The 14,545-nt window shown below is 41.4% G+C and overlaps 1 protein-coding gene across 4 annotated transcripts in view; it reads left to right on the top strand.

The window, feature by feature from the left end:
- MYO10 (myosin X) overlaps positions 1-14,545 on the top strand; it is a 218,081-nt gene that overhangs the window by 71,578 nt on the left and 131,958 nt on the right. The window contains exon 1 of one of the 4 annotated variants that reach the window (XM_089908695.1): positions 3,052-7,008. The exons of 2 other annotated variants lie outside the window; for them this stretch is intronic. In XM_089908695.1, coding sequence (XP_089764821.1) covers positions 6,985-7,008 — 24 coding nt within the window. In that variant the 5' untranslated portion in view covers positions 3,052-6,984. Of the gene's footprint in view, positions 1-3,051; positions 7,009-13,369; positions 14,098-14,545 lie in introns of those variants that run through there. One more of the 4 variants, XM_089908697.1, reaches the window with a different exon arrangement.

Genomic DNA, 14,545 nt, shown 5'->3' with positions numbered 1-14,545 from the left:
AAGAAAAGACACTTGACAGGTCCATCCAGAACATTTTGTCTCACACCCAGAAATGACCATCATCCTTCCATGATTTCAAGGTGGTTTTCAGAGTTGCAAAAAACTTGGTGTGTAGGAAGCTTCATCCAAATCCGGTTGAATCTTATGACACCACAACTAATGTTATAATTAGTCCTCTAAAAGCCTGACTTTCTGTTTGGCCTCATTTTACTTGGAAAACAAAATCCATATACGACCCACGAAGACTTTGCTATGATTGGTCCGCATTCTATGTTTCCCAGTGGCCAGATCCAGTAGCTTAGTGGTTCTCAGGCCTTTGGAGTCCTGCATCCAGATATTCTAGGAGACCAGCAAAGAGTTATCCCATCTTTTATATTGTCAGGTAAGGGCACTTAATAACTCTTCGCCCATCATTTTAATTTTGAAAGACAATTTTAACACACCGAAAACAGGAAGGACAAAATTTCAGGCTAAAAGACAACAGCTTTTTAAATGGAAGAAATTAAGCTTTATGAAAAACTCATTCTGTTGTCTTATATATCTCACTTAGCAGCCTCAGTTAAGCGTTTGACATTCCCCACTACAATTAATTCAACAATAGGGGTCTTTCACCTAATGGGAGGAACTGTACTTCCAACTCCAGGTTTGTAATTTCTGGGCTTTGTCTCAGTGAGAGGTTTAGTGTTGTAGCAGGCACTTTAAATCATTCTCATCCCTTTTGCTTAAAGATGAGGTTTTTGATCATTTTAACATACCTAGTTAAGTCTTCAGTTCTAGGTTTTGTAGGATAATTAATTCAAAGAAGGAAATATATATATATATATATATATATATATATATATATATATATATATATATATATGGTCCTCTGTTTTGGATGAAAACTTACAGGAGAATTTACAAATTTTACAGACTATGTGAGGAGGGGTCTGCCCCCAATTTCTTAACTGTGGTTTCTGTGAAACTTTCAGAGTTGTGCAGACCTTGATTTAAGAACCATTGATTGAGAATAATGTAGTCAGTATAACACGTGTTCTTAATGTCGTTATAACTTTCACCTGATTTCACAGTTGGGTTGACATTAGTTTTAAGGACAAAAACTAATACACAAGGTGAAACAGAATTAATGGTTGAGTGTGGATTAGGTTCTAGGATCCTGTTTATACCAGTTTTGTGTTCTAATAACGCTGTAAGACCACGCATCCTTTTCTTTTCAAAAAAACAACTCGACATTTAGTTCTGGTAGATTAATTTAACCAGCAGAAAGATAAACTGAGTAAATTTTCTTGTTTCATTTTTTAATATTCTGCATTTCATATCATAATTACTTTCATAACTACACATTTGCCTGTTTTGATTGGCTCTTTTTTTTGTAGCACAATTAGACAGAGTTGTTGGAAAAGATGTGTGGATAAGTCTTGGAGTCATTGGATATAATCTTTATTTTCAGGAATCATTTTCTGTTCACTTACATTTTCTGTTCACTTACTCTGAGCACTTACTGTTCACTAAGGTGCTCTGAGACTGGAAAAACAAAACTATGACAATTAAAGATCTGTGTTAATATGTGGTGGGGATCTGATAGGAATGAAATGTGTGTTTCTTCAATTTATGTAAAATACTCAGGGCCCAGTTGACCAACCCTGAATCAGATAAAGAATTATTCAAATGAAAAAAGTGGATAAAAGTTGCTGGGAAGAAAATGGTTTTCTGGTAATATGATATGAACGAGTCATTTTAAGGATTCAGGGGGTAACCTGGGTGGAAACATGGAACACAGTGGTTTTTTCTTTGAGGGGAGGAGGGAACAGAAAAGTGAGTGGATTGTGATTTGTGACTAGTTTAGTAGCTGATTCATCGAGTGACTTAGGACAATGCACTTTTTCCCTGTTGTGTGTGAGGCTTTTTGTTTGTTGGGATAAATTACAATGAAGTAATATGGGTTATTTGAAGCTCTTATGTAACCAGGTAATTATTATTTACTGGTGTCGTCACTTAACCTTCCTAGCTTAACTTGTTCAAACAAGTTTTGATGCTTTAAATGAACCTCAGAAGACCTAGAAGCTTTTTGGTTGTGTTTAGCTTCCTATTTCCCGTGACCATTTCACTCCTTTAAAAGAAGAAAATCTGTAATTTTACCCACCACTACGTACTTGATGTGCCAAGTCCAAGTACTTTGCATAGACGTTTTTAAGATACTGTTTCTTTTAAACTTGGTTTTTAGCAATGGGCAGGCGACAGTGACTGTTTTAATATTATTTAGAAAGTTAGATAAAGGAGTTCTAGGACCTTAGGGAAACAAACGAAACAACATTTTGAAACGGGAAACTATAACATGCACTGGGGGTACACGAGCCTTACTTGTTTCATAGTCTGACATATTCTGATAGGTGGACTTTTCGGCTACCAGCCCTGCCCGTCACATACTAACTGTGTGACTTTAGCCAAGTTAATTGGGATCTCTGGGTCTCAGTTTTCTCATTTATAAAATTGGGGGTAGAATAGCACCTTCCCAGAGGACTGACTGCCAGACAGAATATAAGCACCTGCCTGGTCATCTAGTTAAGAATTGCTGTAATTGTATATGCATGTGTGTATGTGTACTCATGCATATACGTGTGTATAGATGTGCACACACAGGTTGTGGAAATGTTGGGGGTAGGTCATTGCCTTAGAAATTTAAAAGGGGAGGGTGGAGTGGGGAGCACGCTTTAAGCTGGAGCACGGGGGAGGTTTTGTGATGTGTGGAGGTGGGTGCTGCCCTGGGCCAGCTGTGTGTGGTTTCAGCCCGCTGCCAGGACTGGAGGCACTGGCCTCATAAATGAGTAGCCGTGGGCTCAGGGTACAAGGGGGACAGGAGGAAGCGGGGCAAGCGGAACCAGAGTCCACAGCAGGATTTCCAAAGAAACAAGCCTTTGACAGTGCAGGGCTGAGCCGACGGGAGCAGTCAGACATCATCTATTGGCAGCAGTGATGCCTAAGCTCCCAGGTCCTTTCGACCTGTGCGTGGTAGCCACCTGTCTGATGCTCACACAGCCCTATAACGGAGGAGGGGGTGTTTTTACCGACTTTGGACAGATTAGGAAGGTAATGGATTGACTCACGTCAGGTCATATCACCGAAGTGACAGGATCCCTGTGAGGAGGTGATTTCCCTGGTGGAGTTCCTCTCCCTCTGCCTGGAGCCCCTGCACCTTTTAAAGGCACTTTCAGGATAAGTTTCCCCACCTGCCCCTTCCCGTGACTGGCTCTCGGCACCCTTTCTCATCCGTCTTTTATCTCCTCGGCTTCCTGCATGGGGCCGGGCATGGAGGCAATGCACTTTGAACAAAAGAGCTTTTTGCGAAAGGCAGGTGAGCAGACGCCTTAGACCCCCATCTCAGTCAACACATGGCATCAGAAACGACACTTATGGGGTGTCCCTGGTGGCACAGTGGTTAAGAATCCACCTGCCAATGCAGGAGACACAGGTTCGAGCCCTGGTCCAGAAGATCCCACGTGCCGTGGAGCAACTAAGCCCATGCACCACAACTACTGAGCCCACGAGCCACAACTACTGAAGCCCGCATGCCTAGAGCCCGTGCTCCGCAGCAAGAGAAGCCACCGCAATGAGAAGCCCGTGCACCGCAACGAAGAGTAGCCCCTGCTCGCCGCAACTAGAGAAAGCCCGCGTGCAGCAACGAAGACCCAATGCAGCCAAAAATAAATAAATAAAATAAATTTTAAAAAAAGAAAAAGAAATGACACTTATTTACACTTTGACAGGTGTGGGGACACATTTTCGAAAGGGTACAGATACTTGTGAAGGATTTTCTGTAAGACGCTGTTTTCTAAGGGCTTACTTTATACTGTGAAACCAAGAATGTACTGGCCACCTGATCTTCTGTTTATCACGTAGTAATACTGCTACATAGCAATCCCCCAAAAGATTAGTCTCATGGCTTCTCTGATTCAGTCTGCTTTGCCTAGTTATCAGATACTGTGCTCATCTCAGCAGGAAACGTTACGGCTGAGCCTGGGTGTGAGCTAATATGTACTGGACCAGTGAAAAACCTCCAAGCCCGAGCCCGCCAGACTCTGGAATAATGAGGCCAGGACAAAGAGATCATGGGCTTTAATTATTAGACACACTTACGAAAAGCTTATTAATGAAAAATAGTTTGTGCGAAGAGTTGGCATAGGATTCAGCTTCCATTGTTAAAAGTTCAAATAGAGCGTGGTTTTGTTGGAGAGTCTGAATTAATGATTAAGTGTCTCAGACCACAAAGGCTCCTCCGTTTTGATGGTCTGTGGAGCTGGTGAATTGTAACTGTCCTTTCTATCTTGGAGAAATCTGAAAAATTAAAATATTTTCAAATGGAAATGAACCTTCAGCTCTGCTATTTCATGCTTACTCACACATAATTTAAAGGGTATTAAATTCATGGAGGCAAATTTCAGTGTCAGTAGAAGGAAGGACATTTTAAGCCATTTTTCTAAAATCTGGAAAATCTGTCTTGACTGTTGAGTTTTAGCTTGCTTAACAGAACTGTTCACGTTGCTAATAATTTGTTCCTACCTTTTGTACAGAAGTATTGTCTCCATTTTAATAGGCTTAGCTCAACCCACAATATAATTACCCATAATAATTCTTCTAACACACAATGAAAAGACCTTAACAACTTTAAAACTGAATTCATTTGAAAACTTGCATTGTTTCTTAATAATATATTTTTTTGCGGGGGTGAGGGGCTGTTTTTAGGGATATGTAAGCACCTTCTAAACATTTTTAAATCACCTCTTTTATTTTTTAAACAAAGATAGCTCTCCCTATGTTGAAACCCTTCCCCCCCCACCCCATATATTGGTTTTAAGTTTATTTGTAGCAGCCAGATCTTTAAAATAAGGGCTTAGAGCCTATTTTTTGTTGTACCATATTGGCAACTTATAACACCTCCTCTGAAGACATGTAAACACTATACATTTGATGTAGTTTACAGTGTGTCAGGAGCAGCTGTGTCAGGAGCAGCTCTGTCCCTGGAGTGGTAAGTACTAGACCACAGCCTTTTTCACAAGGGCTTCTATGAACAGAAGCAAATGTTGCCAGTGAAACGTAAAGCAAAGGGTCTCTTAGGGCAGGTGCGCTTGCTTAGGCTCTTCTGTTTTAATTTTTCTTTTTAATCACTGGGCCACAGCCTGTCAGTAGGAATCCTGCCCAGAGATTGCCAGAGCTTGCTAGATTGTTCACCCCAGGTCCTTCTCATCTCCTTCATGCATGTACACGTCTGCCCATCTTTTACCTGGCCACCCGGGCTCCTACCTTCTTCCTTCCTTTCCCACTACACTTGGAATTAAAGTACACAGATCACCTCTTGTGACTGTAATGAAGTGGGTTGCCAAAGTGAAGGGCATAGGGGAACACAGACATGAACCTTGGTCTTACAGGTAATGTTGAACGTGGGGGGTTGTTTATTTATGTATTTATTTTTTACTACGTAGTTGCTGAATTGCTACCAGAATCTCTGAAATCTTCCTCCTCACATTTAAAAAAAAATAAATTTATTTATTTATTCTTGGCTGCATTGGGTCTTTGTTGCTGAGTGCGGGCTTTCTCTAGTTGCAGCAAGCGGAGGCTCAGTAGTTGTGGCTCACAGGCCCTAGAATGCGTGGGCTTCAGTAGTTGTGCTACGTGGGCTCAGTAGTTGTGGCGCACGGGCTTAGTTACTCCGCGGCATGTGGGATCTTTCCGGACCAGGGCTTGAACCTGTGTCCCCTGCATTAGCAGGTGGATTCTTAACTACTGTGCCACTAGGGAAGTCCCCTCCTCACTTTTTTATTTCCCTGAAGTGTCCTACTAAATCACCCAAGCATGTAAATCCTGAAACCCTTCTTCTTCCCTAATATTCAGCTGGTTAATATCCTATAGATTCTGTCCTGCTGACAGTGCCCTGTCTGTTCATGGTGACTGTTTCATGGGCCCTTTTCCTGGGTTCTCTCTCCCCACCCAGTCACCTGGGGGTGCCTCAGTAGAACATCAGTAATAATGATGTTCAGCACGTGTGGACCATGGCTGAGTGCTGCACCAAGCTCTTTTTAACTGTTATTTCAGTGTCCCAGGAGCCTTCTGGTCCAGGGATCTCCAGGGTCGCGTCAGGCACGTGGCATGAGCTTTCAGACTGTGCTCCAGGGTCGAGGAGAGACCGTGGTCTCGGGTGCTCTTCAGTGGTTCTCAGTTCTCAGCTAAGAACCCGTGTGGTTCTCTTCGTAAGCTGATTGCAGAAACCTCCACTGCAAACCTCTACCCAGGCAGACTGTCTGGGGCCGGGGCCAGGTGTACCTGTATCCACCACATACACCTGTATATGCCCCATGTGGCCACAGTGAAGATGCCCATGCTTTATGGAGCTTGAGTGCCTTCCTGACGGGGGCGTTATGGCATTTGGAAGTGTGTGGAGTTCTGTCCTGTTACCCCTGAAACCGAGGCCAGAGGCATTTAGGGGCTGGGGCCTGGGGGACCCAGAATGTGAACAGCAAAGGGCTCTCCTGTCTGAATGGTGGACAGGCACTTTACCTTGGACGAGGTGTGCATGGCAAGGCCCCTTGTTAGTGTTGCAGTGCTCTTACACAAGCAGGTGTAAAACCAGACAGGGACGGGTTGGTGGCAAGATGGTGGAGATGTGCCTGGAGAACAGCTGGCAGGGAACAGGGGGTGGGAAGGAGCAGGGCGCACCCAGGGACAGTGGCCAGGCCAGTCCGGTGTGAGGGGGACGTGGGCGTCCTCAGCCTGTTCCTTCCTGGCTCCGTCCCTTCCCTCCTCTGCTCTCTTCCTGGCCCTGCCCCTCCAGACTGCCTGGGGCTCAGCTGCACTGCTCCGTGCTCAGCTCTGAGCCTCTGATTTTTATGGGTTGGGTCCACTTGTCGTGCTCTGGCTGACCTTCCTCGTTCCGGGACTGCTGGTTTTACCGAGTTCCAGCCCTTGGTTCCCATTTGGTGCCTGGTGGTCAGCATGGTGTCAGAGGGGCTCCAGCTGGTGAGTTTCAGCGTTTGAGGGGGGCTCGGTGTGCCCAAGAGGGAAGGGCACCGATGTATATGGAGTGTCTGCGTGTGTCACCGTCGGGGCCAAGTGCTTAACTCAAGTATTTTTTTTACTTTTTTATTTTTATCTTTATTTTTTAAAATATATAGCTCTATCCTCTTTATGTTTTAAAACACCTCTGTGTGTGATGTATATGCATAGAAAAAAATCAGGAAAGAGAAAGCTTTCATATTTTATTTTTTTAACTTTTTTGGAAATAATTTCAATCTTAAAGGAAGTTGCAAGAATAACAACAGTACAACAAACACCCACATATCCTTTACATAGGTTCACACATTAGCATTTTACTCTACTTGCTTTATTGTTTGCTGTTTCTCTTCCATATACATCTAGATCTACATGTATTCACACAGACACACACAAATGATATATATACATAACATTTTTCTGAACGATTCAAGAGTAAGTTACTTGCATAAAGCCCTTCACCCCCAAATATTTCAGTGAGGATTTCCTCTAAATAATAATATTCTCTTACATTTACACAGTAGTGTTTTCAACTTCAGGAAATTTAATATACAATATTTTTATCCAAACAAACAGCCATAAGCAAACTTCTTAGTTGACCTGATAATTTCCTAGGTAGCATTAATTCTTTTTTTTGAATTCTATTTAATTATTTTTTTATACAGCAGGTTCTTATTAGTTATCCATTTTATACATATTGGTATATATATGTCAATCCCAATCTCCTAATTCATCTCACCACCACCCTCCCCCCGCTTTCCCCCCTTGGTGTCCATACGTTTGTTCTCTACATCTGTGTCTCAATTTCTGCCCTGCAAACTGTTCATCTGTACCATTTTTCTACATTCCACATATATATGTTAATATACAATATTTGTTTTTCTCTTTCTGACTTACTTCACTCTGTATGACAGTCTCTAGATCCATCCAGGTCTCTACAAATGACCCAGTTTCGTTCCTTTTTATGGCTGAGTAATATTCCATTGTATGTATGTACCACATCTTCTTTATCCATTCGTCTGTTGACGGGCATTTAGGTTGCTTCCATGACCTGGCTATTGTAAATCGTGCTGCAATGAACATTGGGGTGCATGTGTCTTTTTGAATTACGGTTTTCTCAGGGTATATGCCCAGTAGTGGGATTGCTGGGTTGTATGGTAGTTCTGTTTTTAGTTTTTTAAGGAACCTCCATGCTGTTTTCCATAGTGGCTGTATCAATTTATATTCCCACCAACAGTGCAGGAGGGTTCCCTTCTCTCCACACCCTCTCCAGCATTTGTTGTTTGTAGATTTTTTGATGATGGCCATTCTGACTTATGTGAGGTGATACCTCATTGTAGTTTTGATTTGCATTTCTCTAATAATTACTGATGTTGAGCAGCTTTTCATGTGCTTCTTGGCCATCTGTATGTCTTCTTTGGAGAAATGTCTACTTAGGTCTTCTGCCCATTTTTGGATTGGGTTGCTTGTTTTTTTAATATTGAGCTGCATTAGCTGTTTATAAATTTTGGAGATTAATCCCTTGTCCGTTGATTCGTTGGCAAATATTTTCTCCCATTCTGAGGGTTGTCTTGTCGTCTTGCTTATGATTTCCTTTGCTGTGCAAAGGTCTGAAGTTTCATTAGGTCCCATTTGTTTATTTTTGTTTTTATTTCCACTACTCTAGGAGGTGGATCAAAAAAGATCTTGCTGTGATTTATGTCAGAGTGTTCTTCCTGTGTTTTCCTCTAAGACTTTTATAGTATCCGGTCTTATATTTAGGTCTCTAATCCATTTTGAGTTTATTTTTGTGTATGGTGTTAGGGAGTGTTCTAATATCATTCTTTTACATGTAGCTGTCCAGTTTTCCCAGCACCACTTATTGAAGAGACTGTCTTTTCTCCGTTATATATCCTTGCCTCCTTTGTCTTAGATTAGTTGACCATAGGTGCGTGGGTTTATCTCTGGGCTTTCTATCCTGTTCCATTGATCTATATTTCTGTTTTTGTGCCAGTACCATACTGTCTTGATTACTGTAGCTTTGTAGTATAGTCTGAAGTCTGGGGGCTTGAGTGCTCCAGCTCTGTTTTTTTCCCTCAAGACTGCTTTGGCTATTTGGGGTGCTTTGTGTCTCCATACAAATTTTAAGACTTTTTTGTTCTAGTTGTGTAAAAAATGCCATTGGTAATTTGATAGGGATTGCATTGAATCTGCAGATTGTTTTGGGTAGTATAGTCATTTTCACAGTGTTGATTCTTCCAATCCAAGAACATGGTATACCTCGCCATCTGTTGTTATTATCTTTAATTTCTTTCATTAGTGTCTTATAGTTTTCTGCATACAGGTCTTTTGTCTCCCTAGGTAGATTTATTCCTAGGTATTTTATTCTTTTTGTTGCAGTGGCACATGGGGGTGTTTCGTTAATTTCTTTCAGATGTTTCATTACTAGTGTATAGGAATGCAAGAGATTTCTGTGCATTAATTTTGTATCTTGCAACTTTACTAGATTCATTGATTAGCTCTAGTAGTTTTCTGGTGGCATCCTTAGGATTCTCTATGTATAGTATCACGTCATCTGCAAACAGTGAGAGTTTTACTTCTTCTTTTCCCATTTGTATTCCTTTTATTTCTTTTTCTTCTCTGATTGTTGTGGCTAGGACTTCCAAAACGATGTTGATTAATAGTGGTGAGAGTGGACATTCTTGTCTTGCTCCTGATCTTAGAGGAAATGCTTTCAATTTTTCACCATTGAGAATGATGTTTGCTGTGAGTTTGTCATATATGGCCTTTATTATGTTGAGACAGGCTCTCTCTGTGCCCACTTTCTGGAGAGTTTTTATCATAAATGGGTGTTGAATTTTGTGAAAAGCTTTTTCTGCATCTATTGATATGATCATGTGGTTTTTGTTCTTCAGTTTGTTAATATGGTGTATCACATTGATTGATTTGCATATATTGAAAAACGCTTGCATCCCTGGGATAAATCCCACTTGATCATGGTGTATGATCCTTTTAACGTGTTGTTGGATTCTGTTTGCTGTTATTTTGCTGTGAATTTTTGCATCTATATTCATCAGTGATATCGGTCTGTAATTTTCTTTTTTTGTAGTATCTTTGTCTGGTTTTGGTATCAGGGTGATGGTGGCCTCATAGAATGAGTTTGGGAGTGTTCCTCCCTTTGTAATTTTTTGGAAGAGTTTGAGAAGGATGGGTGTTAGCTCTTCTCTAAATGTTTCATAGAATTCACCTGTGAAGCCATCTGGTCCTGGACTTGCTGGAAAAATTTTAATCACAGTTTCAATTTCAGTGCTTGTGATTGGCCTGTTCATACTTTCTATTTCTTCCTGGTTCAGTCTTGGAAATTTACATCTTTCTAAGAATTCGTCCATTTCTTCCGGGTTGTCCATTTTATTGGCATGGAGTTGCTTGTAGTAGTCTCTTAGGATGCTTTGTATTTCTGCGATGTCTTATGTAACTTCTCCTTGTTCATTTCTAATTTTATTGATTTGAGTCCTCCCCCTCTTTTTCTTGATGAGTCTGGCTAATGGTTTATCAATTGTGTTTATCTTCTCAAAGAACCAGCTTTTAGTTTTATTGACCTTTGCTATTGTTTTCTTTGTTTCTATTTCATTTATTTCTGCTCTGATCTTTATGATTTCTTTCCTTATACTAACTTTGGGGTTTGTTTGTCTTCTTTCTCTAGTTCCTTTAGGCATTGGGTTAGATTGTTTATTTGAGATTTTTCTTGTTTCTTGAGGTAGGCTTGTATTGCTCTAAACTTCCCTCTTAGAACTGCTTTTGCTGCATCCCATAGGTTTTGGATTGTCGTGTTTTCATTGTCATTTGTCTCTAGGTATTTTTTGATTTCCTCTTTGATTTCTTCAGTGGTCTCTTGGTTATTTAGTAACATATTGTTTAGCCTCCATGTGTTTGTGTTTTTTACATTTTTTTCCCTGTAATTGATTTCTAATCTCATAGCATTGTGGTCAGAAAAGATGCTTGATATGATTTCAGTTTTCTTAAATTTACTGAGACTTGATTTGTGACCCAAGATATGATCTATCCTGGAGAATGCTCCATGTACACTTGAGAAGAAAGTGTCATCTGCTGTTTTGGGATGGAATATCCTATAAATATCAATTAAATCTATCTGGTCTATTGTGTTATTTAAAGCTTGTGTTTCCTTATTAATTTTCTGTTTGAATGATCTGTCCATTGGTGTAAGTGAGGTGTTAAAGTCCCCCACTATTATTGTGTTACTGTCAATTTCCTCTTTTATAGCTGTTAGCAGTTGCCTTATGTATTGAGGTGCTCCTATGTTGGGTGCATATATATTTATAATTGTTATATCTTCTTCTTGGATTGATCCCTTGATCAGTATGTAGTGTCCTTCCTTGTCTCTTGTAACATTCTTTATTTTAAAGTCTATTTTACCTGATATGAGTATTGCTACTCCAGCTTTCTTTTGATTTTCATTTGCATGGAATATCTTTTTCCATCCCCTCACTTTCAGTCTGTGTGTGTTCCTAGGTCTGAAGTGGGTCTGTTGTAGAGAGCATATATATGGGTCTTGTTTTTGTATCCATTCAGTGAGCCTGTGTCTTTTGGTTGGAACATTTAATCCATTCATGTTTAAGGTAATTATCGATATGTATGTTCCTGTTACCATTTTCTCAATTGTTATGGGTCTGTTTTTGTAGGTCCTTCTCTTGTGTTTCCCACTTAGAGAAGTTCCTTTAGCATTTGTTGTAGAGCTGGTTTGGTGGTGCTGAATTCTCTTAGCTTTTGCTTGTCTGTAAAGCTTTTGACTTCTCCATCGAATCTGAATGAGATCTTTGCCGGGTAGAGTAAACTTGGTTGAAGGTTCTTCCCTTTCATCACTTTAAATAAATATGTCATGCCACTCCCTTCTGGCTTGTAGAGTTTCTGCTGAGAAATCAGCTGTTTACCTTATGGGAGTTCCCTTGTATGTTTTTTGTTGTTTTTCCCTTGCTGCTTTCAATAATTTTCCTTTGTCTTTAATTTTTGCCAACTTGATTACTATGTGTCTCAGTGTGTTTCTCCTTGCGTTTGTCCTGCCTGGGACTCTGTGCGCTTCATGGACTTGGGTGGCTATTTCCTTTCCCATATTAGGGAAGTTTTCAACTATAATCTCTTCAAATATTTTCTCTGGTCTTTTCTCTCTCTCTTCTCCTTCTGGCACCCCTATAATGTGAATGTTGTTGTGTTTAATGTTGTCCCGGTGGACTCTTAGGCCGTCTTCATTTCTTTTCATTCTTTTTTCTTTTTCTGTTCCATAGCAGTGAATTCCACCATTCTTTCTTCCAGGTCACTTATCCGTTCTTCTGCCTTAGTTATTCTGCTATTGATTCCTTCTAGTGTAGTTTTCATTTCAGTTATTGTATTGTTCATCTCTGTTCTTCAGTTCTTCTAGGTCTTTGTTAAACATTTCTTGCATCTTCTCAGTCTTTGCCTCCATTCTTTTTCTGATGTCCTGGATCATCTTCACTATCATTATTCTGAATTCTTTTTCTGGAAGGTTGCATATCTCCATTTAGTTGTTTTTCTGGGGTTTTATCTTGTTCCTTCATCTGCTACATAGCCCTCTGCCTTTTCATCTTGTCTGTCTTTCTGTGAATGTGGTTTTTGTTCCACAGGCTACAAGATTGTAGCTCTTCTTGCTTCTGCTGTCTGCCCTCTGGTGGATTAGGCTATCTAAGAGGCTTGTGCAGGTTTCCTGTTTGGAGAGACTGGTGGTGGGTAGAGCTGGCTGTTGCTCTGGTGGGCAGAGCTCAGTAAAACTTTAATCCGCTTGTCTGCTGATGGGTGGGGCTGGGTTCCCTCCCTGTTGGTTGGTTGGCCTGATGTGACCCAGCGCTGGAAGCTACCTGGGCTCTTTGGTGGGGCTAATGGCAGACTCTGGGAGGGCTCATGCCAAGGAGCACTCCCCAGAACTTCAGCTGCCAGTGTCCTTGTCCCCATGGTGAGACAGAGCCACCCCCCACCTCTGCAGGAGACCCACCAACACTAGCAGGTAGGTCTGGTTCAGTCTCCTATGGGATCACTGCTCCTTCCCCTGGGTCCCAATGTGCAAACTACTTTGTGTGTGCCCTCCAAGAGTGGAGTCTCTGTTTCCCCCAGTCCTGTTGAAGTCCTGTAATCAAATCCCAGTAGCCTTCAAAGTCTGATTCTCTAGGAATTTCTCTTCCTGTTGCCAGATCCCCAGGTTGGGAAGCCTGACATGGGGCTCAGAACCTTCACTCCAGTGCGTGGAGTTCTGTTTTATAACTGTTCTCCAGTTTGTCGAGTATTTTTTTTTTAAAAAAACAACAATTTGAGGTATGATTCACCTCCCGTAGATGATACCCATTTAAAGTGTACAGTTCACTGGTTTTAAGTAGATTCACAGGGTTGTACAGTCATCACCACAATCAGTTTTAGAACATTTTTACCACCCAGAAGGAAACCTCAGACCCATGAGCGGTCGCTCCCCATTTCCCCTCCCATCCTCCCCAGTGCCTGGCAACCACTACTCTACTTCCTGTCTTGGGATTTGCTTATTCTGGACATTTGCTATAAATGGGATCATATAACGTATGGCCTTTTGGGTCTGACCTCTTTCACTTGGCAAAATGCTTTCAAGGTTCACCCGTGTTTGCATTTATCAGTACTTCATCCCTTTTTCTTGCTGAATAGTATTCCATTGTATAGGTGTACCACATGGTGTTTACCCACCCATCTGTTGATAAGACATTGGATTGTTTTTGCTTTTTGGCATATAGAAGTAATGCTGCTAGGAACATTTGCGTATAACTTTCTTCCATGGACATTTGTTTTCATTTCTCTTGGGCCTCTACCTAGGTGTGGAATTGGTGGGACAGATGGTAACTTTGCCCTATTGGACAACTCTGAAGCAGCTGCACCACTTTACACTCCCTCCAGCAGTGTGTTAACTCACATACTTTGAACAGGAGCATATACAGCTATCAAGTCATTTCTAGGGCAAATCTCGGGGCCTTTGAGGGAATTGGCTGCTCTGAGTTTGATGCAACTTCTCACTTTTCAGATGTCCATGAGGTGAGAGGCTGTCACTTGGTGAATTTTCGTCATCATGTTCTTACCAGTTTCCATCTGCTCTTCTCCATTATCTTAGCCCCTGGGAGGTAGATGAAGGTGGATTGGCATGGATGGGCGAAGCCTGAGTATCGTAGGCGTGTTGTAGTGAAAGGGGGAGTGGGGGTCAAGCTTGCAGTGTTGGGGTCTCTGCATCTGTGAGAAGGAGCTGCTCTCTGATGGGAATATGGACCATTTGGGAGTGAGTGAGACGGGGTGGGGGCCCCTTTGTCTTTGTACTGTGTTTTGACTCTGTAACGTTCTAAAACTGAAACTTGAAGAGATACTAGCTTTTATAAGGATACTGCCAAGGTTTTAGAAGGATATTGCCAGAAAGGAAGGATGTCCAAACTCTTTTTGGGAGAGCTCAGTGGCGGATGGGAAGCTATACAGAGAGTGATGTTATTGACAG

This window comes from Delphinapterus leucas, chromosome 3 (genome assembly GCF_059928025.1).
Source record: "Delphinapterus leucas isolate spDelLeu-1000000601 "Yukka" chromosome 3, BTC_Dleu_Yukka2, whole genome shotgun sequence".
In the NCBI taxonomy this organism is placed as follows: domain Eukaryota; kingdom Metazoa; phylum Chordata; class Mammalia; order Artiodactyla; family Monodontidae; genus Delphinapterus; species Delphinapterus leucas.
The sequence above is the reverse complement of the archived record's forward strand: the minus strand, read 5'-3'. Positions and strand labels throughout refer to the sequence as shown.